A 22144-nucleotide genomic window follows, 5' to 3' on the forward strand; every position below is an offset into this window, starting at 1 on the left:
AGGCCAGAAGGGCCGCACCTGATGACACTGTCCAGGCAACTGATCTGCTGGTAGGAGCCGGCGAGCGGGTTCTTGAAGGCCAGCTCCTCAGGAAGGCCGGCCTCGGGCAGGCTGGCCCTGGAGCTGCCCTTTTCCGTGGCTGGAACAGCTTTCATCTGAGCTGGGGAACTGCTTTGCATTTCTGGAGGAACGACAACATTGTTTTTTCAGTTAATCCTCATTTCCCCCAGAGTACACTCTATACTTACAAAGCACTTTAATTCTACCTATAGATAAGGCTGGGGGCTTCCCTGGTGGCGCAGTGGTTGAGAATCTGCCTGCCAATGCAGGGGACACGGGTTCGAGCCCTGGTCTGGGAAGATCCCACATGCTGCGGAGCAACTAGGCCCGTGAGCCACAGTTACTGAGCCTGCGCGTCTGGAGCCTGTGCTCCGCAACAAGAGAGGCCGCGATAGTGAGAGGCCCGCGCACCGCGATGAAGAGTGGCCCCCGCTTGCCACAACTAGAGAAAGCCCTCGCACAGAAACAAAGACCCAACACAGCCAAAAATTTTAAAAAATAAATTAATTTAAATAAATTAATAAATAAATAAATAAAGATAAGGCTGGGGCCTCAGAATATGCTTCACGGACGCAGAGACCCAGTGACAGCCTGGTATTCACGCAGCCCTGCTGGGCCAGTACCGCTGTGCCGTCCGCAGGGGGGCCTGGGGGGGTGCTCTCTCTGCGGCACTCGGTCTGGCCTGTCCCCAGGGTCAGGGACTCAGCAGTGGGAAAGGTCAGTTCTTAACGTGAACTCCTGAAACTTCCAGGGCCAGTAAGATCACAGGCGCCTTATGGTCAATCGACGCTCCCTGCCTTGGGGAGGGTCGGTCTTTTCAAACATGACTTGGCGGGAGTAACAATTATAACAATAATTGCCGGCAGTACAGCTTTCTGTCTCCTCACCTTACCACGCTGAAGTCTCACTAAGGAAATGCTGGATCATTTGTTACCTGCAGCAGACTTGTTCTTTTGTTCTCCAGATTCATCCGGATAAGGACTTTTGCTTTTGACCTTGTTACCATTTTTACAAATCTCCTGGAAGAAAAACACATCATTCACCCTGGGAGACCCCACAGCCTTTGCCCCACCCTGGAAAGAGAAAAGCAGAATTAATCCCAGCATCAGAAGCAAGTTCTGAATGAGATCTGAGAGGCAGAACTAGGTAAAGCAGATTTTACGATTCTGAAGGATAAGAAGTGAAGGCAACGGCAGGCTACACTTTCTTCTTTCTAACCCTAACACTACAGTTAAATCCTCACTTTTGCTTGATTGGCCTGTTAAGTAATTTTCACCCGAACCTCTAGCCGCAGTCTGTGGCTGCCTCCACCCTTTCGAGGTTACACAGCAAGTCCCAGGTGAGCCAAGTTCAGAGCAGCCAGAAGCAGGTGAGGTCGGAAAAGCTCAGCCCCGGCGAGGGCTGTTTCTAAAGTGCTCAGTCATTTGAGTCACAGATGACAGACAGAGAGGGACAGAGGGGGACAGAGGGGCACGTACGGCTCTCCTCCGGCAGGGGTCCTCCTGGCCGGTGCATTCGCTGGAGGAGGTCTGGCTCAGGAGGTGTTCGTGGGACCCGCTGCTGCCCAGGCTCCCGTAGCCGCTGGAGCTGCTGTGCGGGACAGGCTGGGGAGACAGCAACAGAAGGACTCTGGACGGGCCGGGGCGCGCCCGCCTGCTCTCAGGGCGGGCCGCGACCTGCCCGGGGGCCCTCGGCGGGGACCAGGTGGGGCCGGGCTTGGACCCAGGGTCAGGCTGCAGTGGGCTCCCGGGCTCCACCCGCGGGGCCGGTCCCGGATCCCAATCCCCAGGAGACTCCGCCAACAGGGAGTCCACGGCCACGGGGCCTGGAAACAGAACAAGGTGCCTGAGAGTTCCCACAGCCCCCGGAGCCGAGAAGCAGGAGGCCACTCTTCGTGGGGCCCACGTGCTTGCAGGAATCTGTCTTGAGTGCTGTGTCCCCAGGGACAGGGAGGGGCGTCCTCAGTTCCCCCTGGGGCCAGCGCGACGTCCTGCGTTGGAGGGATGCCCCTGCCCCCTTCCACCCACGGGGGCCACGTGTGGGCTGGCACCTGGGACGTGGGGACTGGGCTGGGGTGCGCCCTTCAGCCACCTGCCCAGAGCTGTGGTTCAGACACAGACGCCCTGAATGTGCGAGGCGGGGGCAGCCCCCAGGCGGGCAAGGCCCACGCGGGTGGGACAGAGACCACCACCACGGGCAGCAGGGCGCAGGGCAGAGCTGGAAGGAGGAGAGGGCCTGAGAACGGGGGGGAGCACCCCAGGCCTCAGGGCAGCTCTGGGCTGCCTGCGGGGGCAGCAGGGAGGGCGTGCAGGCGGCCCACCCACCTGCAGCAGCAGCCGGTGGATCTGCTCCGTGAGCTCCTGGGTGCCGGGCTGCAGGGCCTTCTCCTCCACGCGCGGCTCAGCCGAGAACACGTCCTCATTCAAAGGCCCCCTGCGTGGTTTTCGTTTGTCTCTGTGAGTCGGGGCCCCGCCTCCTCTCTGCAGACCCCCGGCCTGCCACCTGCCTGTGCACCACCTTCCTCCCCCCCCCGCTCACTGCTCTGCCGGAACGAGGCCCGGCCCCCCCAGGGGGCAGGGGGCAGGTCAGCACAGGTACGTGGTGGGAGGTGACCTGGGTCCTGGTCTCCCAGCCCCCCGGGGAAGTGGGAGCACTCACACCCTGACTCTGTGTCTCCCGATGATGAAGGAGATCTTCCTGCTCCACGGGTTGATGAAGCTGGACCAGCTGGTGTCCAGCGTGATGTACTCCCCGTTCCGGGCACGGAACCGGATGGGGGAATAGTCGAAAGGCTGCCCACCGGACTGCACGACTAGGAGAGCGAAAACAGAGTTCAGGGCGCGAAGAGATTCAACCGGTGTTCGCGGTACAAGAAAAGACACGTGGAGGTGCACTTGATTCTGGAATCATCTGAAAACTTAGGAGATGCCAATACCTCTTCAAAGCCACCACTGTCAATCCCCCGTCTTGCTTTAAATTGCGACCGGGGACTGTTTGCGGCAGTGTCCTTACGTGTTTTAGGACACACTTCCCTGCGAGCCTCACAGGTCTGCTGCCAGTGGGATGCTCAGTGTCACCTGTGTCAGTGAGGCCTGGGCTTGGTGGGGACATGTGTCGTCCACCCCCTGGCCTGGGCAGACCACCCCCCAACCCCCCACGGCAGCTGATCCTGTCTCTCCTCCTCCCCCCTGCTGGCGAAGCCAACGGTAAAAGATGAGAGGCCGAGGGCGACTCAACCAACTGACAGCGCCAGGACTCAGGCAGGAGGCGGGGCACCCCTTGCCCGCAGCCCATTGGACCCCTCCCGGTGGGTGCTGACCTCGGGGAGACACTCCCAGAGTGCTCTAGCTTTGCCCATGCCCCCAAGAGGGACCGTGAGAAGGGGACCTACTCTTTTTGTGGATGGCGAGCATCAGGGGCCTGTCGCTGGGGTGCAGCTGCACGAGCACAGGGGTCTCGATCAGGTCCTGGGGCAGGTGGCCCAGGAGGGGGACCGCCCTGCAAAGCAAGCGCACACAGGGTCAGGGCTGCACTTCAGGACACGAGCCAGAACACAGCCTCCAAACGGGGCAGCGGACCATCTCCAGTAACAAGTCTGACTCCAAATTCCCCAAAGACCAAAATTTGGGTATCATGCTAACAAAGAAACAGTCAGTCTTTTAACTAATTAGCAAAGGAAAGATGGCAGCATCGCCGTGGGTCTGCGATAGGAAATAAGGCCCTACAAGTCCCTGCCCGTTACAGGCTCTGTGTCTGATTTCCTGAAAGAATCAATCATGACAATGTTGTTTTCTTCTCCTAAGACCTTTTTCTTGTTTTGTGTCATTCGTAAGTTTGGCTAGATGTGGCCTGACATGGACTTTTTTTTTAACAAGTTTGCCGGGACCAGGAAAACCCCGCCCACGTGCGTCTTTTCCAGCTCAAGGTGTTCTCCTTCTGTTCTAAGTGTGGTCACTGTGTCCGGTCCAATTGACCGCGGCTCCCCAGGAGTCGCCACCACCGGCTGGGGACCTTCGCTCTGTGCCCATCAGCTCTTCCCTGGGAGCTGTTGCTTTGCTTTCTGAACTTCTGTAGTCCCCCTTCTCTCTGTCGTGTCCTGTCCTCTCTGTGTGTCCAGCACCCTCTGCCAGCTCAGCTGCCGTCCCCTCTTCTGAGCTGCAGCTCGGCCTTCCCCTTCTCAGGCCCGTCTTCCTTCATCCCAACAGCTGTTTTCCCAAACCCTTCTGCCCTGGTGCAGGACGTCCTCCTGCGTCGTCAGAGCGAAGGCTCCCTGTTCTCTGCGGGGTAGGACTTCCTCCCGGGCCCGGCGCCATTCCTGGATTCCCTCCTCCTTGTCTGAGGCATGCTCTCTGGGCCTCGTGTCTTCCTTTGGACAGGATGTACAGAATGTCCCTGGTCAAGGCCCGGCCGGAGGAGGAGAGGGAGGAGAGGGGGGGGGAAGCCCCGGCCAGCCTGGGCCCGTGGGCTGGGCTGCCCCCCTGGGCTCTGCTGAGGAAGGCTCTGCAGCCTGTTGGCCCGTAACGACCTGCTCACCAGCCCTCCTGCACACAAATGAGTGGACACCTGGGGTAGCTGCAGACAGGAGTTCTCAGTCTTTTGGAGGAATAAGAATTATCCTGGGATTGTTACCAAATGCAGCTCCCAGTCCCCCACCTCCAACACCTTGTTGGGCAGGGCTGGGTGGGGCCTGGGAACCTGCACCTCGACGCTGTCCCTCCGGAGGTTCTGCCGCAGGTGGCCGGCAGTGCACACCTGAGCAGTCAGGGGCTGGTGGAGGCTGACGGGCCCTGGCTGCCCAAGAGCAGAACTTGTCCAGCAGGCCCCGTGGCCTGCATCCGAGGGGGCACCTCGTGTCCCCAGACCAGGTGCAGGCAGTGAGGAGGCCCTGACCCTCCACGGATGCCTCTGCATGAAGCCCAGCGCGTTCCCCGTGTGTCTTCCGAGGAGACTTCTCCCCGATCACTGCCGGCAGCCGCCGCGTTCTCTGCGTCTTCGTGCGTCTGCCCGGGAGCCGGGGACGTCACACAGGGCCCCTGACCCGATGCCAGAGAACCCAGAGCCCTCTCAGAATGGTCAGTGCTCCCGACTCCAGCGGGGCCATGGGCACCAGCTACAGCACCCCGGGTGGGAGACGCAGAAGGGGAGTCCGAGTGGGCTCTGGTCAGAGGTACGAGGTGGCCCCCTCCCTGTAGCAGCCTGTGGCACGCAGGCTGGAAGATGCACTTGTGCTGGGATCCTGCCAAGGGTGTCCTAACACCGTCCCAGGCACACGGTCCCTGGTCGTACCAGCCTTTACTCATGTGCCCAATTTTTGAAACGGGTTTAAACAAGGTAATAAAGACAGGCTCAGTTAGTACGATGACCAGCTCCCTAGAATGCCCCATCTACACAGCGTCCATACCTTAGGAGGTTTTTAGTGTAATTCCATAATTATCTCATTGTCTACGTATAATTAAATGTTTTAGTTGGTCATTACACATAACATGCAGCCTTAGCTTTAGCTAGACAGCTTCAGCGTCAAAAACATGAAAATTGATTGAGCTTTATTTAGTTATTAAGTAACTACCAAGGTAATGCTGAAACACAAAGTATCTGGGGAGAGGGGGCGAACTGCTGACATGAAGGATGCGATACTGACTTCAAGGCCAGGAGCGCGGGAGAGGCGCGCGCCGGCAGGGGGACGGCACTGCATCGCTTACCTTTCGTCCACGTCCTGGAACAAACAATTTGGCGAATGTGTGGTCGTAAAAATTCTCTTTTCAGGAGGGATTCTAGGGGCTGAAAGAAAAGAATTTTGCACAGATTTCTGATTCTAAGACATACGTACTTTATGTAGTTATACTACAACTACTGGAAAACACCATGTGTTGATAGATTCAGAATGATGGGGAGCTAGAGAAAAAATTAAAAGTGGACTCTGGGGCTTCCCTGGTGGCGCAGTGGTTGAGAATCTGCCTGCCAATGCGGGGGACACGGGTTCGAGCCCTGGTCTGGGAGGATCCCACATGCCGCGGAGCAGCTGGGCCCGTGAGCCACAATTACTGAGCCTGCGCGTCTGGAGCCTGTGCTCCGCAACAAGAGAGGCCGCGATAGCGAGAGGCCCGCGCACCGCGATGAAGAGTGGCCCTCACTTGCTGCAACTGGAGAAAGCCCTCGCACAGAAACGAAGACCCAACACAGCCATAAATAAATAAATAAATAAATAAAAATTAAAAAAAAAAAGTGGACTCTGAATAACAGAGCACGTCCTGAAGGGTGAAGAACAGACCCTACGCTTGGTGACCACCAGCCAGACTTCTCAACTTCTTTGTGGACCAGTTTTAGTCTAGAAAGCCAGGAACTGCCATGTTAGCAGAACCACGTGGTGAGGTTAGGTTTCTTTCGGCAAAATCATGCTAGAAGGCCCTCTTCATGATGTTTAAGGTCCAACAAGAGTGAACTGAACAAATTATTTTTTTTAAAGGAGTGAAGTATTTGGATTCAAAATTCTCAGCAAACGTCATTGTATTGGGACTTCACAGTTTCTAAGGTGGGCAGAGGTGATAAGAGTAATTTTCATAAAGGAAGTCACATATGCAGAATTTTCCTCAACTACCAAATTCATGGACTAAACATTCAAAATTCCAAAATTCTTCATTCTTGAAGGAGACTCTCATCATTTTGGGAAATAACTTGCTGAGATCTGAGTAACCCCTCTAAATCTTTATTGAATATTTAGAAGAGAATGTTCTACATGTGGGAATCCATCAAACGTCTGAAAGAAACTCATATACCTAAAACATTTCTACCACTTTAAAGAAATGCCTTTTTAAAAAAGACATCATTAACCACTGAGAGACAATTATAAATACAATTAAACCTGGACTAAACTGGATCCCTGTGGTTCAGGAGTTACAGATGGCCCTGCTTTCAGAGAATTTTGAAATCACGTGACTTGCTGAGTTGCCATGGTGAGGACCTAGGTTCCTGGCCAGGTCTTGTGGCCAGCGAGAGGCCGTGCCACAAGAAAGTCTATGAGGAGGGGCTGCTGGAAGGATACAAGCAGCGTGGCAAAGTGCCTTGGGTCCTTTGGGAGGGGGTGGCCTGAGGAGCCAGCAGGCCCAGAAAAGGACACCTGGTGAGGTAAGCCTGCTGCGATGACTAGGTTTCTACAGGCAGAGGTGGAGGGGAGGAGCCCTGGGGAGGAAACAGCAGGACAGAGACTGGGGGTCAGGGTAACGCTGGGCTCTGGAGGCTCCACAGCTGGTCTGCAGCAGCCAGGCCGTGCCAGAGGGCGGGACATCAGCAGGAGGTGGGATGGGCCCAGGTGAGCAGGGAGGGACGCCCAGCACTTACTTCTTAGGCGGTGGCTGCTTTGGGGTTCCGCACCTCAGAGGCCGGGGAGTGCGAGGACAGAAGGGACGTGGGCCCTGGACCCATCAAGGCTACGTGGACGGAAGGCCGTGGCCGGGGAAAGGGAAAGGCACCCACGGTCCAGCGACAGGCTGGACCCAGGTGAGAGACGCCAGGGCCCGGAGCCTTTAGCCGACAAGGGGAGGTGGTGTGGATGGGACTACAGGGAGGGCCAGGTGACAAAGCTGGGTGCCGAGTCTTGAGGGAGATGGAGGCTCTGCCCGAGGCTGGGGGAGAGGCAGGGGCCGGCAGCCCACCCCACACACATGTATCTGAACCACAGGAGGAAGCGAGGGAGCGGCCTGGGCCAGCTGTTACCTTCGTAGCCCGAGTGCACCCTCTCTGCCAGCAGCACGCAGCACAGCTGGCTCTCGGTGCCCTGCTGGTCGCGCACCTGGGCCAGGTAGGGCGTCATGCGGAACGGGTGGTAGCGGATTTTGCTCTCGTGGTTTTTGCCGACACTGCAGAGGAGGGCACGATGAGAGGTTTGGGATTACGACCGCAGGAATCATCCTTCATTGCTGGTTACCTCTCCCCCAGCAGCAGCTGTTATGCCTCAGCAATCCTTTTATTTATTGCATGGACGCCTGCAGAGCAGGGCCAAGCCCCTCACCTGGGGACGGAGGCCGAGCCGGACGTGCTCCCTCGGTCTGTGGTCTGTGCCTCTGTCCCGCCCGAGGGTCTGGAACCCCCAACCCTGCTCCTCTGTCCTCACCCTCAGACGTCCGGTGACAGTGAGGGGTCAATTGGAGAGTCACCGGCCTGAGCCGCGGGAGCTTCAGGGGCCCTTCTCTGGAGTAGTTCGCATTTTAACTGGGGAGAGGATGCTGCTCCAACAGTGGGGTCCCAGCCCCAGCCTCTGGGGGTGCCAGTGTCTGGCCAGGGTCACTCCTGATCCCGCAGCTGGACGCTTAACTGGTCACTCGATTTGGGGCCAAAAACCTGTTGGGAAAGCTATGGGGCTCTCCCTGAAAAAACGTATACTCGAACCAAAGGCCATACATGCTTCCAGGGTCCGCGCGGACCCTGGGGTTCATGCCTTCCCAGGTGGGGGCCGCCGGCCAGCTTCCTGGGTGACGGACGGCAAGTCCGGGCTCCCCAGGCCGACATTCCCCCCAAGGAGCAGGCAAACGGCTCCATCGTTGACCAGGCTGCCTTAATACCTTGTGCACATTTAAAACACGGCTCGGGAATTCCCTGGCGGTCCAGTGGTTAGGTCTCGGCGCTTTCACTGCCGGGGACTGGGTTCAATCCCGAGTCAGGGAACTAAGATCCCACAAGCCGAGGGGCGCCCCCCCCTCCCCAAACAAAACAAAACAAATAACTCCGCTTATGGAAACGTGTTTGCACGCGGACTTTTCAGGAACACTCATGCTGTGTGGCAGGGATGCTCTTGCAGCACCTCAGCCCCAAAGAACGGGGCCTGGGCAGGTTTGTGGCCCCGGCTGGTGGCATGTGGAGGGCACCCCCGCACCTCCTCCACCTTCACGAGAGGCTCTTAGGATGAACCGTCTGTGCAATGAAATTCAGGAAAACCTGGGCTTACCTGACGCGGCAAAAGAAAGATTTCTCCTCCATGCATTCTTGAGTAAAAGAGTCTAAAAGAAAAGGCCCCAGTCACTCACCCAGTCACACCACTGACCAGGGACAGTGGTTTTATTTCCCACAGACCAGGCAGAAGCAGGAGAATCGAGAGCCAAGGTGTGATGCAGATTTACCTGGCACTGAGCAGAGCCCTTAGGTTAGATAGAGACCTTGTACCACAGTTCTAAGGAGAAATCTATTTCACGAGCGTGCACTCACCAAATTATGCCGTGCTAAAAGCGCTGCTACAAACACACTAACTAATGACCAATTTAACTGTGGAAGACGTGCTGACGGACGTGCAGAATTTTTGCATATAAAGCCCTGGACATTTCAACCTACATATTTTGGGGGATATTTAATTCTAATAGAAGCAACTCAGGGCATTTCACAGCTTGCATCAATCCTTTTCCTAAATATTAACTTACTTTAAAATTTAAAATGTCTAGTAAAAACATGAGTTCGACTGGGTGACCTCATCAGAGATGACGGAATGGTGTTTCCACAATAAACGCATTTTAGAAAAAGAAATCTTAGACTTTGGTTTTTCACGTAAAGCTTCCTCTACTCAAAAGAAATGAGGAAAAGTAGATGACTGCTGGTTGGGGAAAATGATATAAAATTTCCGGCCTGGAAAGGCCTTCAAGAAGTCACCTGGTCCTTCTTTTCTATTCAGACAAAAATTCAGCGGCAAGCATCCTGGGGAGATGGCGCCGGCCTTTTCGTGCTGTGAATCCACACGCAGAGCTGCCTCCCTCCCTCCATGCAGTGAACCAGCATTGACAGGTCCTAGTAACGTGCACCACAAACTTTAGTGATCTGACTGCACAGTCCTTGGGCTGGGACTTCGGGAGAAAGCAGACAGCTCTACCTCTGAAACACGAAGCGAGCGTCTCCTCCTTTAATGAGTCAACCCTAAAGCAAACTGCGCTTCTTGCCCCGGGTTGTCTGTTGTCAGGGAGGAACAGCTGCTGAAAGGTGGCTGTGACAGTCACGGCCCCGCTGCCAGCTGCCTGGGAGCAGGGGGACGCGGGGAGCACCATGGTGTGGAGGGACCCAAGATCCAGGAGGTGGTGACTGTGGGCTGAGGAGCGTTTCGACGTGAGCAGAGATGCTGACCCAGGAGCCAAGGACGAAATGGGAGTCAGCTTTGGGTGACGCGGCCAGGGCTGGCTCTTGGTTAAGATCATGACTGAGGCCCAGCTTTTCTGGGGTGACTCCCGGCCCCGTCCGTTTCCTGCTTGTCTCTCTTGGCTTCTCCTCTTTGGGTCCATCTCAGGTCTGAGCAATCAGAGCCCAACGAGGGGCTAATGACAGTCTAGGTGCAGGTGGACAGACGCTGCCGGACTTACGCCGTTGGCCACCTGGTCACTGGAAGGCCTGAGCTGGTGAGGACCCTCTCCTCTCCAGTACCTTCTGCCAGGACCCCGTGCCGTGTTTCTGCTGAGACGTGTCTGGCCAACCGGTCCCCTCTTGCACCCACTCATGTGAAGGCCCGTGCTGGTCACGAGAGAGCTTCCATGCCTTCCAGACGCAAAGTCTCCCCAACCACGTTGCAGGAGGAGAAGGACACATGACACTTGACCGTGAGAGCCCTGTGGCCAGGGACATGGGGGCGGGTGGGGGACCCGAGGTCCGAGGAAGCAGCCACCTGGGCGCAGACTAGAGCCTGAAGCGCCTGGAAGGCCGGGGTCTGAGCCCGGGAGGATGGTGCGGCCTCTGGCGGAGGTGAAGAGCCCCCCGCTATGCTGACATCGTTGTACCACCTGCAGGGAGCCTTCCAGATGTACCTCCGTCCTTCCCCCGACCCTGCAGCCTCATGTCCAGACTCCAGCTCTGATCCACTTCCTTTCTAAAATGCCTGACATGTCTTAAAATCTTCTGAAGCACTTTTCCCTTTCTGAAATTTATGAAAAGACTTTTTTCTCTCTCTAAATGTATTCTGAGCAAACCACCTTTAATCTTGCACCTGGGACAGACAGGGCAGCCTCAGGCCCCTGCCTACTGCAGGCCTCCAGCGGAGGGGAGGTGGGCAGCAGCCCCACGTCGGGGGCGGCCCCGCCCGGCCCCCTCCCCATGCTGCCTGTGGAGAAGGACAAGGCAGCCCAGGCCGCGGGGCCCTCACCTGCTCGGCGGCGGACACTCCAGGGCGGCAGCTTGCACGGCGTGGTGCAGCTGTGGAACACGCCCACGTCGTGGGGCGCCAGGAACTCCACGAACTTGGTGTCATGGAAGGTGCCCCGCTTACAGTGGAAGATGGAGACCACTTGGTCAGAGATGTACAGGATTTTCCCGGTCACCAGGGACACGGCCGCAGCAAACATGTCCTGGAATGGAGAACACGATTCTGGTGAGGCCGGGCTGGAGGGGACTGGACAGGTCACCCTCCCCCGAGGGGCAGAGAATCGGGGCCGACAGATGGGACAGCAGCAGGACGCGTGAAGGGTCAGGGGAAGCCTCTGCGCCCCTCTCCTCAGCCCTGACCAGGGTAACTCTGCTTCCCCTCTCACATATATTGGGGTCCCAGGGGGATATTATCTGAAAAAACACATCAGGGTTCCACCGCCAAAAGGAACCCCAGCTGTGCTGATTCCCTGCAGCTGTCACCTGCTCGGTCTTCTGGGCACGGAGCTCCCTGGCGTCCAGCCTGAGTGATTCGGGAGGGGGAAGGGGGCCTCTTCCTCTCTCTCCCGGGGCTCAGGGCTGCCTGGGGGGCTGGAGGCCTCAGGCCCCCTGGCCCACCACGGGCTCTCCCCACGCTGGCTGGCCCTCTGAGCTCGGGGTGGGGCTCCCTGCGGGTTAAGCTGCAGGGAGGGCACGGGGGGAAAGAGACGGGAAGGGCCAGGGAGTCCCATTCTGCAGGCCATCACTGCTGCGATTCCGCACCTCTGGGTCCCCACCTGCCCTCTGGTTTCCTCTCATTAATTGAGAACTGGGGGTAACTCCCCCCCCTTCCCCAGACCTCCAGGGAGGCCTCACCTTTATGGGTTGCTTAAAAATGCATGAGCTTGTGGAGTCTCAAGAAGCGCCCGCCCCGCGAGTGAACTGACAGTCACCTAGTGTGTCCCTTCCCCCCCGTGCGGGCCCCGTCCTCGGTCAAGGGGGGCTCACTCACACACACGCGGGGTGTGGGGTGGACAGCGCAAGAGGACAGCCTCAGAGAACAGCACAAGTCGGCAACACGGCCGCCACTTCGGAATCCCTGACTCACATTCTTTTCTTTTAAGGAAGGAACTCATTTCCTGAAACTCCCAACCCTGATGCTATGAAACCGAGGTTCAGCCAGCTCCCCTGGGTGAAGACCTCGGCCACCTGAGCTGAGCCTCCTGGGTGAAGACTTCGCTCGTTAAGACACTTACCACGTTCTTCACGATGAACTCGGAGGTGACGCTCTCGATTTCTTCCACCGTGTAGGAGGGCACGTGGGCGCTGCAGGGGTGGTTCTCGCTGGACATCAGCAGCTGGTAGTACTCCTCATTGGCTGTAGGCGAGACCAAGGGGAGGGCTGAGGGCGGCCCTAACTCACGGCTGAGGGCTCTACCTTTCTCATGAGAAAGTGGGCACAGAACACAGAGAAATGGGAAGGCTAGACAGACATAAATCTGGGATTTTTTTCCCTGAAAAATCAGAAGGCCTTTGATTACAGAAATTTTTAAAATGATAAAGACATTATTTTCAATAACACGGCCACACGGTTCTACCTAAGCCTCACTTTCCCCAAAGGCCTGTAACCGTGACACAGCATCTATGTTTCCGCGCAGGACAGCTGTGGCAGCCCCTGCATCTGCCCCCTCGGGGGTCAGACGCTCCCATCTGGACAGAATCGACTCTTAGAAGCACCGGGCATGAGAAACAACCCTGTTTAAGAACGAACTGTTCAGAACAGAACTGAAGACGAGGCCCGCTCATCCCGGGACACCCCGTACAGGGTGACAAAGCTATCTCCACCCAGAGGGGAGCCCTCAGGCGAGTGGAACCCAGGATGCCCGACTTCAACAGCTAAACCACGCTGAGGTGACCCCCGGCGTGGGTGACCTGGGCCTGGTCTCCGGGGATGGGCCGTCGGCAGAACAGCGCGCTAGAGATGCCGGCGCTCCCTCCACGGCAGTGCGTTCCTTACCTGCCCCGGAGACAGAGGCACCTGCGTTTACCTGACACCCAGGGAAGGGGCCCCAGCTCAGTGGAAGGGCCAGCCGCACGAGCAGCTGAAGGAAGACTACACGCTATTGGGAGTTACAGCAGACACCCGGAATTTATTGCAACGCAAAGCGTCTGAGCTTGATGACACAAGTCCTTTGGAATCTGCAGTGTTTGTTGGTGGATTCCTGCACTGCATCTGCGAAAAGTTCTGCACACACATCTCAGGTAAAAGCCTCAGTCGATTCCACTGACCGGCTCTGAAAGCTCTTACGAGTTCTTCCCCCTAACAGGAAAACCCGAACGTACCCCCAGAGGGAAGCAGGACCTGGATCACGTGGGTCCTGTTACTGTGTGCCCGTGACGGAAAGGGGGCGCCTGGTCCCGCCTGCCCGCCTTGCTGGTGCAAAGACCACCACGATGGAAATTCACATATTTTTAGAAAAAAAAGAAATGAACTGCCCAAGGTCTTGAATCTGGAGCAGCTCGAAAGTACTGTCCTTTAAGGATAAGATCAGGCAATACCCTCCTTGTATCTTCTCCTTTTTCTGTTGGTTTGTTTCCTTTTTTTCCCTCACATTATTATTTAAAGGAGGGGCAAGCCCTCAGCTAAATGCTGGGGGCTATTCACGTTGCCAGTGTCCACACACGTCACAACTCTCCAGCCAGAGCCTGGAAGGTGCTGGACACTCCTGAACGTGACCTGACCCCAGCCCCGGGCACAAAAGCTTCATGTTGTAAATAGGTTTCTTTTATCAGCTGGTTTTCTACCTGCTTTTTTTTCCTCTAAAAGTCAAGTACCACAGAAAACTTCCGATGAACTGAGATTTCCAACCAGCTAAGATTTCATCAGACTTCCCCAACTTCCTTCTGCTACTTCAGGACTGAATTTTAGAAAATCAACACAACTGAAGCTCTAATCTGGGGAGACGGGAAACTTACTTCTACAGGTTGGAACAAACGCGTGAGGCGGACGTACCTTTCACCTGCTTCACGCTCCTCAGGGCGTACTTGAGGGTCAACAAGGTGCTGGCCTTCCCCTTGGCCCTCTTGTCCGCAGGGAGGTGGACCTTCAGCTCCTTCAGCGTTTTGATCAGCTCTTTGTGGGCGTCCACTTTGGTGGACTGCTCACTGCTACGGAGTTAAAGAAAGATGTCAGTACCCTAAGTGCCCTTTTTGGAAGAAACATGCCTCTGGTCCAGTTTCTCCACCAGGGCGCAAGGACACCGCGGTCCACGTGTTCCTGGTGGGCATGCAGGATGCAGCAGCCCCCAGCAGCTGTGACAACCACAAATGTCTGCAGACATCGCCTCGTGTCTCTCGCGGGGAGAGGAACTGCCCAGGAGAACCAGTGCTCTGACCCAGGTGAGTGCTGGAGGGTGCCCTCCCACCTGCTGGTCCAGCCGCAGCCCGGCCCGCGGCCCCACTGCTGAGCTCTGCCCACGCCCATCTCAGACAGAGAGGGAGACAGTGACGGAGACCCCAGAGGGCAGCACAGTGGCGTCCTGGGGCGAGGACATAAATGATGTGTGAAGGCCTCGGAGAGGAAAGGAGGTTTATAAGGAGGATCTTCAAACTCAAAGACATGGAAGGGGTAGGAGGCAGGGCAGGGGGCACTTGCTGAGGGAGATGGGCCTGTTTAGACAGAGAGTACCGAGAGAGTGATGGGGTCAGGCCTCTGGGGTGACGGCAAAGGCCCCATATGCCCAGGACAGAGATCTGGATTTTGCTCCAGTGGTGATGTGAAAGTGTCTGTCAGCATGAAATTAAGGACACGTTTGTTACAAACAAGTAAAAAAAAGTGAGTGTTCCAGATACATGTCTAAGATGCAGACAAGGTCTGCTTAGTGAGAGCTGGAGCAGCTACAGGTCTGGGGCAACCTCAGGGGCTGTGAGCAGCCCGTGGGGACAGTCGTCTGAAAGGGCGCGGCTGGGTTCACAAGGGGGACAGCTGCTCAGACTAACAGGTTCTAGCAGAAGCCTGAAAAAAGTCACATTACCCCCAAAACCGTATCTCATGACAAATCTTTCCATCTCTCTAAAGGCTCTAAATTGAGGGAGTTCTAATTGGTCTTACCTGCAGCCACTTGTGGACGGGTGGTGTTCAGACTTCGTCATCATCAAGCTAAATGTACCTGGACTAAAAGAACAAAAAATAAAGGCCAAACTCAGAAGAGTGTATCCATCCACTTCTCCCTCCATCCACCCAGCGATGACGGGCTGGATTACACCACAGTAAGTCAATTAGGAAAAAATATGAGCTTAAGAGAAAAAGAACAAGAAACCTCTGGATACCGGAAAAACTAAGTACTGGGGGATATAAACCCAAGACTAGAGGAGAAGTTTGTTTTCTATAAACCACGGGGCGTCGGTTCAGTAGCTGCTCGAGGGGTTCCCTGACTCTTCCGCCTCCCAAGATCTGGTCACCATGCTACGTGTCTAGCTACTGGCGGTCTGACACCCAAAATCACCGTCATAAGGAAGGACAGACCCTAGCAAGTTTTAGTTATTCTGAGTCAATAAGATTTTCAAAAATCTTAAAAAACTTGGTCATCATGATTTAAAGACTGCAAAAGCAATCGCAATAGCCTGGAATGAGACACTGAGAAAACAAATGCCCGGCCTCGCCTTCGGGGCCTCGGACACACCCACCCCTGGCAGGTGCCGGGCGGCCCCCGCGGCATCCCCAGCTCCCGGCCGCTGCCGTCACCGTTGCTGCCCCCTGAGTCCCGCCCCGTCACGCTGTTCTCGTTGGTTTCATTCCCGCCTGCGCCATCGCTCACGTCCACGTCCTCCTGGAGGGGGGCTTGGCCGGGCCAGGGCTCCGCAGCCTCCCTGGAAGGGTCACCGGGGCTGGGGGCGTAGTCAGCGCATCCGTTCATGCTGGCTCCTGAGTGACGCTGGCAAACGAGAGAAGGTCACGGGTTCAGGGGGCAGGGGGTCGTGCAGCCATCAGGCGAAGTGTCCCGTGGGAATCTTTCTCCGCGTTTCGCTGGAGGAGCCGGCAGGAGGTGCGGTCAACCGTGGGTCTTCTGCGCTCGTATCCCCAGGGCTCCCACCTGCCATGAACCGCGAAGGCGGATGAATCAGGTGGCCGCAGCCCCAGACACCAAGTTGCCGATGGCCTCCCCAGGTGACGTGAGGGGGCAGCGGGGTTCAGAAATCTTGGCCATCACAAGTTACAGGGGGCCCTTGAACCGGGCCGCGGGCAGGGGGAGAGCCTGAAACCGGGCCGCGGGCCAGGGACACTTCCGGGAGAAATGATGTTGCGGGGAGCAGGCGTTACTGCGTGAGGAGGGCGGAGCGGCGGGGGCCCTTGCAGCAGCAGCAGGGGGTCCGGGCGCTCGGCTGGCTGAGGTGAGGGCTAAGGTGTGTGCGAGTGGGGCGGGGAGGCGGAGGGGCCAGTACAGGCCAGCGCGGAGTTACCTGGGATTGGCGAGGGGCCGCTGAAGCGCCGGAGGGAGTACACTCCTGTAACTTCGCTCGCGTTTGGACACAAAGTTTAGCTTTGGTGCTTTGGGGGTAGGTGGATGGAGCGGGGCTGAAACGAGAGACTGACTGGTCACAGGCTGGGATGAGTAAAGACAGTGAGTAGCCAGGGCAGGAGGGGTTGACCAGAAGCCTAAGGACGAGAGACTGAGAGGTCACAGGGTAAAAGCAGGACCTGGGATGGTGCTCCCCTGCGAGGTCCCGGGAGGAAGCAGGCACTCATGCACCCCAGTGGAGAGGTCGAGGAAGGCCCGGCACGAAAGGGTGTGGTCAGGGTTAAGGAAACTACAAATGATGTGCAGCTCGGGGGCAACCAGTTAGGGGGAGGGAGCTGTCATCTTCTCTGGGCCCGGAGGGGCAGGAGGAGGAGGGCTACTGAAACCAGAGGCACCCAGACAACCTGCGGCCTGTGGGGGGCATAAACCTCCTGAGCTCGGAGGTCAGGAAGCCAGAAGGCAGAGGGACCCACTGACACAGTCCCCAAAGGCTAGCCTAGGTCACCGAGCAGTGGGGGAAGATCTGGAGGGCTCAGGCAGCGGTGCCTTCACCGAGGGGGGTCCCCAGAAAGCAGAATGTGCCCCTGCAGCTTTCCTGTGCTCAGGCACCTGGACCAGAGGCCGCAGGGAGGGCTCTGTGGACACTGTGCTGAGGATGTGATACGTGCTGGCTCACGTAACCCTCATGATCACCAGCCACGGCGCACCAGGATTCCCTTCTAGGGATGAGAAAACAGGCCGGTGACTTGCCCAAGGCCACACACAGCAGGAGACAGTGCTGGATTCAGGCTCCCCCACCCGCCGAAGATGGGGACCTGTGCAGAATCCAACCACGTTACTCTTTGGAAAACAGCAGGTCTGATCAGACCCTGTCTTATTCATGAACCAGATAAACAGAAAAGAGCCAACATGCAGCTTCTGAAAAGAAGTGCAATGAAGACAAGACGCACACAACCTCCATGGCATGAGGAAACAAGCAAATTTAGGACAGCACCAACTCTGTATCATAAACAAAAATCAAGAAACGACGGATTCGATGAAACACGTAACAAAGGATGAGCTAAAGCTGCAGACTGAAGTGAAAATGTCACATTACAACAGACAATTAGAAAGCTAAAGTTCAGACTCAGTGATGGGGAGGATGAGAGTGAGAAACTTTTCAAACACGCCCAGGGAAAGGGCCGATACTAAAGGCACATTTTTACCTGCAGATAACGTCTCTTTCTGAAAAAGACACTATAGCAATGAAACAGAAACTACGGTGGAAGATACGCGTGAAGGAAACCATCCCGAAGGCAGATTTGCATCTGCGTGACTCCCTGAGGACCAGGCAAAATTATGCGAGAAGTGTCAAAGCCCATCTATGTCCTGATGAAAATGATGTTTTCAAGAAAAAAGAAAATTCTACCCGCATCCCAACAGGAAAAACAAACAGGTTACCTGTGAAGGATGCTAAGTCATGCTAGTCTTGGGTATCTCTGCTGTAATGTTAAATTTTCAGAAGATAAAGTCTATACACTCTGAGAGGAGCCGGTCGCGGCCACAGGGAGGAAGCCTCAGTTAGAGGATCTTGCTATGGCTTTAGACGGAAGCTGTTTATTGGTCCCGAATCACAGAGAACCTCAAACACCAGCTCTCTGTAGTTAAAGTCAGGAACAAAACAAGCAAGTCTACTGCTCGGTCTTCAACATTTCAGGGAAGTTCTAGCTAATTCGATGAAAGAATGAAAGGCGCTAACATCTGGGAAGAGAGAGACCAAAGACTAAGAACAGACTGTTCCCACAAAGAGAAACACCAGGTAAGAGCTATAAACCTGGAAGGATGCCCAACCTAGTTAGACATGAGGAAAACGCAAAGCATGAGGTTTCCAAAATCTAATAGGACCGACAGCATCCTGGGTTGGCCAGGAGGAGGACTCCTGTGCACTGTGTTGGACTCATGAAGTCTTCCTGGGGGGCCTCTGGGCGTGTCTAGCAATGCTGACACCCCAGCCCCTCCCCACTCCTAGGAAGCTGCTCCGTGGGAACGCTCGTCCATGCCCAGAGACGTGTGAGCACGGGGTCTGGAGGAAGAAAAACCTGGAAAGAACCACCAGCAAGGAGTCTACCCGCATCCTGTCCAGGGCAACTTCCAAACTGGGCCCCCCGCCTCACCTGACCCCACTGCGGTCCACACGGGGCACGTGAGCTCCTCTCTCCCCTGGGCGCAGAGCTCAGCCCTGCTCTGCACAGGGGTCAACAGCTCAGCGAGGCCTCCAGCTGCTTCCTGGGATCCCCCGTGCAGCCACCCCCTTGGCCCAGGCCCTGTGCTCCGACCTCGGGGACCTTGCATTTGCCGCTCCCTGGTGCCCGCAGCACTTGTCCGGCAGATGGCCTGACCGTCCTGCACAAACAGCACTGCCTTCTCCCCGGCCCTGCCAGCCCCGCATCCCCTTCTCGGCTTTCTCTCCCATGGCACCGACACTGCCCGACTGCACACTGACGCGTGGGTGCTTTTGCTGACGTCTCTACCCCAGGGCCTGGCACGTGGTGTGAAGGCATAAACCCTGGGACATCTGCCCTGTGGAATACTATGCACTCCATCAAAAAGACGGAGACCAGACACACTGATGTGGGAAGACGCTGGGGCGTAAACGGACAAGCCACAGAACAGCGAGGCGTGACAGTAAAAATGACAGGCAGCACCTTGCAGGGCTCGGCGTGTGCCAGCACTGCTCCAGGGCTGTTTCTGCTGATTAACTTGCTCTGACTGCGCACAGCACTGAGGGCCACCGTGGTGGCAGAGAACGGGACAGCCACCTTTCCTGCCCTCATGGAGCTTACATTCTAGTGGGGAAAACAGACCATCAAGAGGGAATGGCGTGTAGAGCAGATTAAGGGTAAGTGCTAAGAGAAAGAAGCAGAGCAGGAGTCCGGGAGGCATGTGGGAGCAGCTGGAGTGAATTAGGAAGGGTGGCCAGGGAAGGCCCATGGATAAGTGATGTTTGACCTTGTACCCCCACGTGGTGGTGATTCAGAGTCCCTTGGCCTCCCTCTCCCCATGGCCTGCAGCCCCTCACTCCCCACCGGCCACCGCTAGGCACACACCCACGCGGCCCTCCTGGCTCCACACCTGAGGCCGTCAGGAGCCTCTGGCTCTGCTGGACACGTGTGACCTTGGATGAAGCGCCACACCACAGGGTGCGCCTTGCTTCCCCCGCTGCTGCCAAAGGGCCCGGTGAGGCAGCTGGACCCAAGGGAGAGTGTACTCCCTGGGCGACCTCTGACCACAGCACCCGGAGGGAGGATGGTCCCTCTCCACCCCTCCCTCGAATAGACTGTCCTGGAGCTTTTCTATGTGTTCTTCCTTCCTTCCTTTTTTTTCATAGTTTTTTGGATGAGGCCCCAAGGGGCTGAGCGGCCAGCTGTCTGTGAAGCAGGGTATCAATGCATGTGTGCGTGTGTGTGCGTGCCTGTGTGCGTGTGTGTGCGTGCCTGTGTGTGCGTGTGTGTGTCACAGCCTTCTCTTCCGCACTCCCCTCTTCCTCACTCCAGCTGTCCTGGGATTGCACCTTCCAGGGAATCACTAGCATTTTTTTTTTTGAATTTTTGAATTTTATTTTATTTTATTTTTTATACAGCAGGTTCTTATTAGTCATCCATTTTATACCCATCAGTGTATACATGTCAATCCCAATTGCCCAATTCATCTCACCACCTCCACCTACCACTGCTTTCCCTGCTTGGTGTCCATACGTTTGTTCTCTACAACTGTGTCTCAATTTCTGTCCTGCAAACCAGTTCATCTGTACCATTTTTCTAGGTTCCACATATATGCGTTAATATGCGATATTTGTTTTTCTCTTTCTGACTTACTTCACTCTGTATGACAGTCTCTAGATTCATCCACTTCTCTACAAATGACCCAATATCGTTCCTTTTTATGGCTGAGTAATATTCCATTGTATATATGTACCACAACTTCTTTATCCATTCGTCTGTCGATGGGCATTTAGGTTGCTTCCATGACCTGGCTATTGTAAATAGTGCTGCAATGAACATTGGGGCGCATGTGTCTTTTTGAATTATGGTTTTCTCTGGGTATATACCCAGTAGGGGATTGCTGGATCATATGGTAATTCTATTTTTAGTTTTTTAAGGAACTCCATACTGTTCTCCATAGTGGCTGTATCAATTTACATTCCCACCAACAGTGCAAGACGGTTCCCTTTTCTCCACACCCTCCCCAGCATTTGTTGTTTGTAGATTTTCTGATGATGCCCATTCTAACTGGTGTGAGGTGGTATCTCACTGTAGTTTTGATTTGCATTTCTCTAATAATTAGTGATGTTGAGCAGCTTTTCATGTGCTTCTTGGCCATCTGTATGTCTTCTTTGGAGAAATGTCTATTTAGGTCTTCTGACCATTTTTTGATTGGGTTTGATTTTTTAATATTGAGCTGAATGAGCTGTTTATATATTTTGGAGATTAATCCTTTGTACGTTGATTCGTTTGCAAATATTTTTTCCCATTCTGAGGGTTGTCTTTTTGTCTTGTTTGTAGTTTCCTTTGCTTTGCAAAAGCTTTTAAGTTTCAATAGGTCCCATTTGTTTATTTTTGTTTTTATTTCCATTACTCTAGGAGGTGGATCAAAAAAGATCTTGCTGTGATTGATGTCAAAGAGTGTTCTTCCTATGTTTTCCTCTAAGGGTTTTATAGTGTCCGGTCTTACATTTAGATCTCTAATGCATTTTGAGTTTATTTTTGTGTATGGTGTTAGGGAGTGTTCTAATTTCATTCTTTTACATGTAGCTGTCCAGTTTTCCCAGCACCACTTATTGAAGAGACTGTCTTTTCTCCATTGTATATCTTTGCCTCCTTTGTCATAGATTAGTTGACCATAGGTGTTTGGGTTTATCTCTGGGCTTTCGATCCTGTTCCATTGAGCTATATTTCTGTTTTTGTGCCAGTACCATATTGTCTTGATTACTGTAGCTTTGTAGTATAGTTTGAAGTCAGGGAGTCTAATTCCTCAGGCTCCGTTTTTTTCCCTCAAGACTGCTTTGGCTATTCGGGGTCTTTTGTGTCTCCATATAAATTTTAAGATTTTTTGTTCTAGTTCTGTAAAAAATGCCATTGGTAATTTGATAGGGATTGCATTGAGTCTGTAGATTGCTTTGGGTAGTATGGTCATTTTCACAATATTGATTCTTCCAATCCAAGAACATGGTATATCTCTCCATCTGTTGGTATCATCTTTAATTTCTTTCAACAGTCTTATAGTTTTCTGCATACAGGTCTTTTGTCTCCCTAGGTAGGTTTATTCCTAGGTATTTTATCCTTTTTGTTGCAATGGTAAATGGGAGTGTTTCCCTAATTTCTCTTTCAGATTTTTCATCATTAGTGTATAGGAATGCAAGAGATTTCTGTGCATTAATTTTGTATCCTGCAACTTTACCAAATTCATTGATTAGCTCTAGTAGTTTTCTGGTGGCATCTTTAGGATTC

The 22144-nt window shown here is 54.7% G+C and overlaps 1 protein-coding gene across 5 annotated transcripts in view; it reads right to left on the minus strand.

Annotated features, from left to right (window-relative positions):
• Positions 1 to 22144, minus strand: part of PER2 (period circadian regulator 2) — a 41052-nt gene that overhangs the window by 13722 nt on the left and 5186 nt on the right. For 2 of the 5 annotated variants that reach the window (XM_059929077.1, XM_059929073.1), the window contains exons 2-16: positions 16600 to 16714; positions 15826 to 16232; positions 15251 to 15313; positions 14153 to 14307; positions 12396 to 12517; positions 11162 to 11363; positions 8999 to 9050; positions 7771 to 7913; positions 5760 to 5838; positions 3452 to 3558; positions 2719 to 2872; positions 2385 to 2493; positions 1539 to 1664; positions 995 to 1079; positions 19 to 181 (exon numbers count right to left, since the gene is read on the minus strand). In XM_059929077.1, coding sequence (XP_059785060.1) covers positions 19 to 181; positions 995 to 1079; positions 1539 to 1664; positions 2385 to 2493; positions 2719 to 2872; positions 3452 to 3558; positions 5760 to 5838; positions 7771 to 7913; positions 8999 to 9050; positions 11162 to 11363; positions 12396 to 12517; positions 14153 to 14307; positions 15251 to 15313; positions 15826 to 16055 — 1790 coding nt within the window. In that variant the 5' untranslated portion in view covers positions 16056 to 16232; positions 16600 to 16714. The remainder of the gene's footprint in view (positions 1 to 18; positions 182 to 994; positions 1080 to 1538; positions 1665 to 2384; positions 2494 to 2718; positions 2873 to 3451; positions 3559 to 5759; positions 5839 to 7770; positions 7914 to 8998; positions 9051 to 11161; positions 11364 to 12395; positions 12518 to 14152; positions 14308 to 15250; positions 15314 to 15825; positions 16233 to 16599; positions 16715 to 22144) is intronic. The other 3 variants (XM_059929074.1, XM_059929076.1, XM_059929075.1) reach the window with 3 other exon arrangements.

This window comes from Balaenoptera ricei, chromosome 7 (genome assembly GCF_028023285.1).
Source record: "Balaenoptera ricei isolate mBalRic1 chromosome 7, mBalRic1.hap2, whole genome shotgun sequence".
NCBI lineage: Eukaryota > Metazoa > Chordata > Mammalia > Artiodactyla > Balaenopteridae > Balaenoptera > Balaenoptera ricei.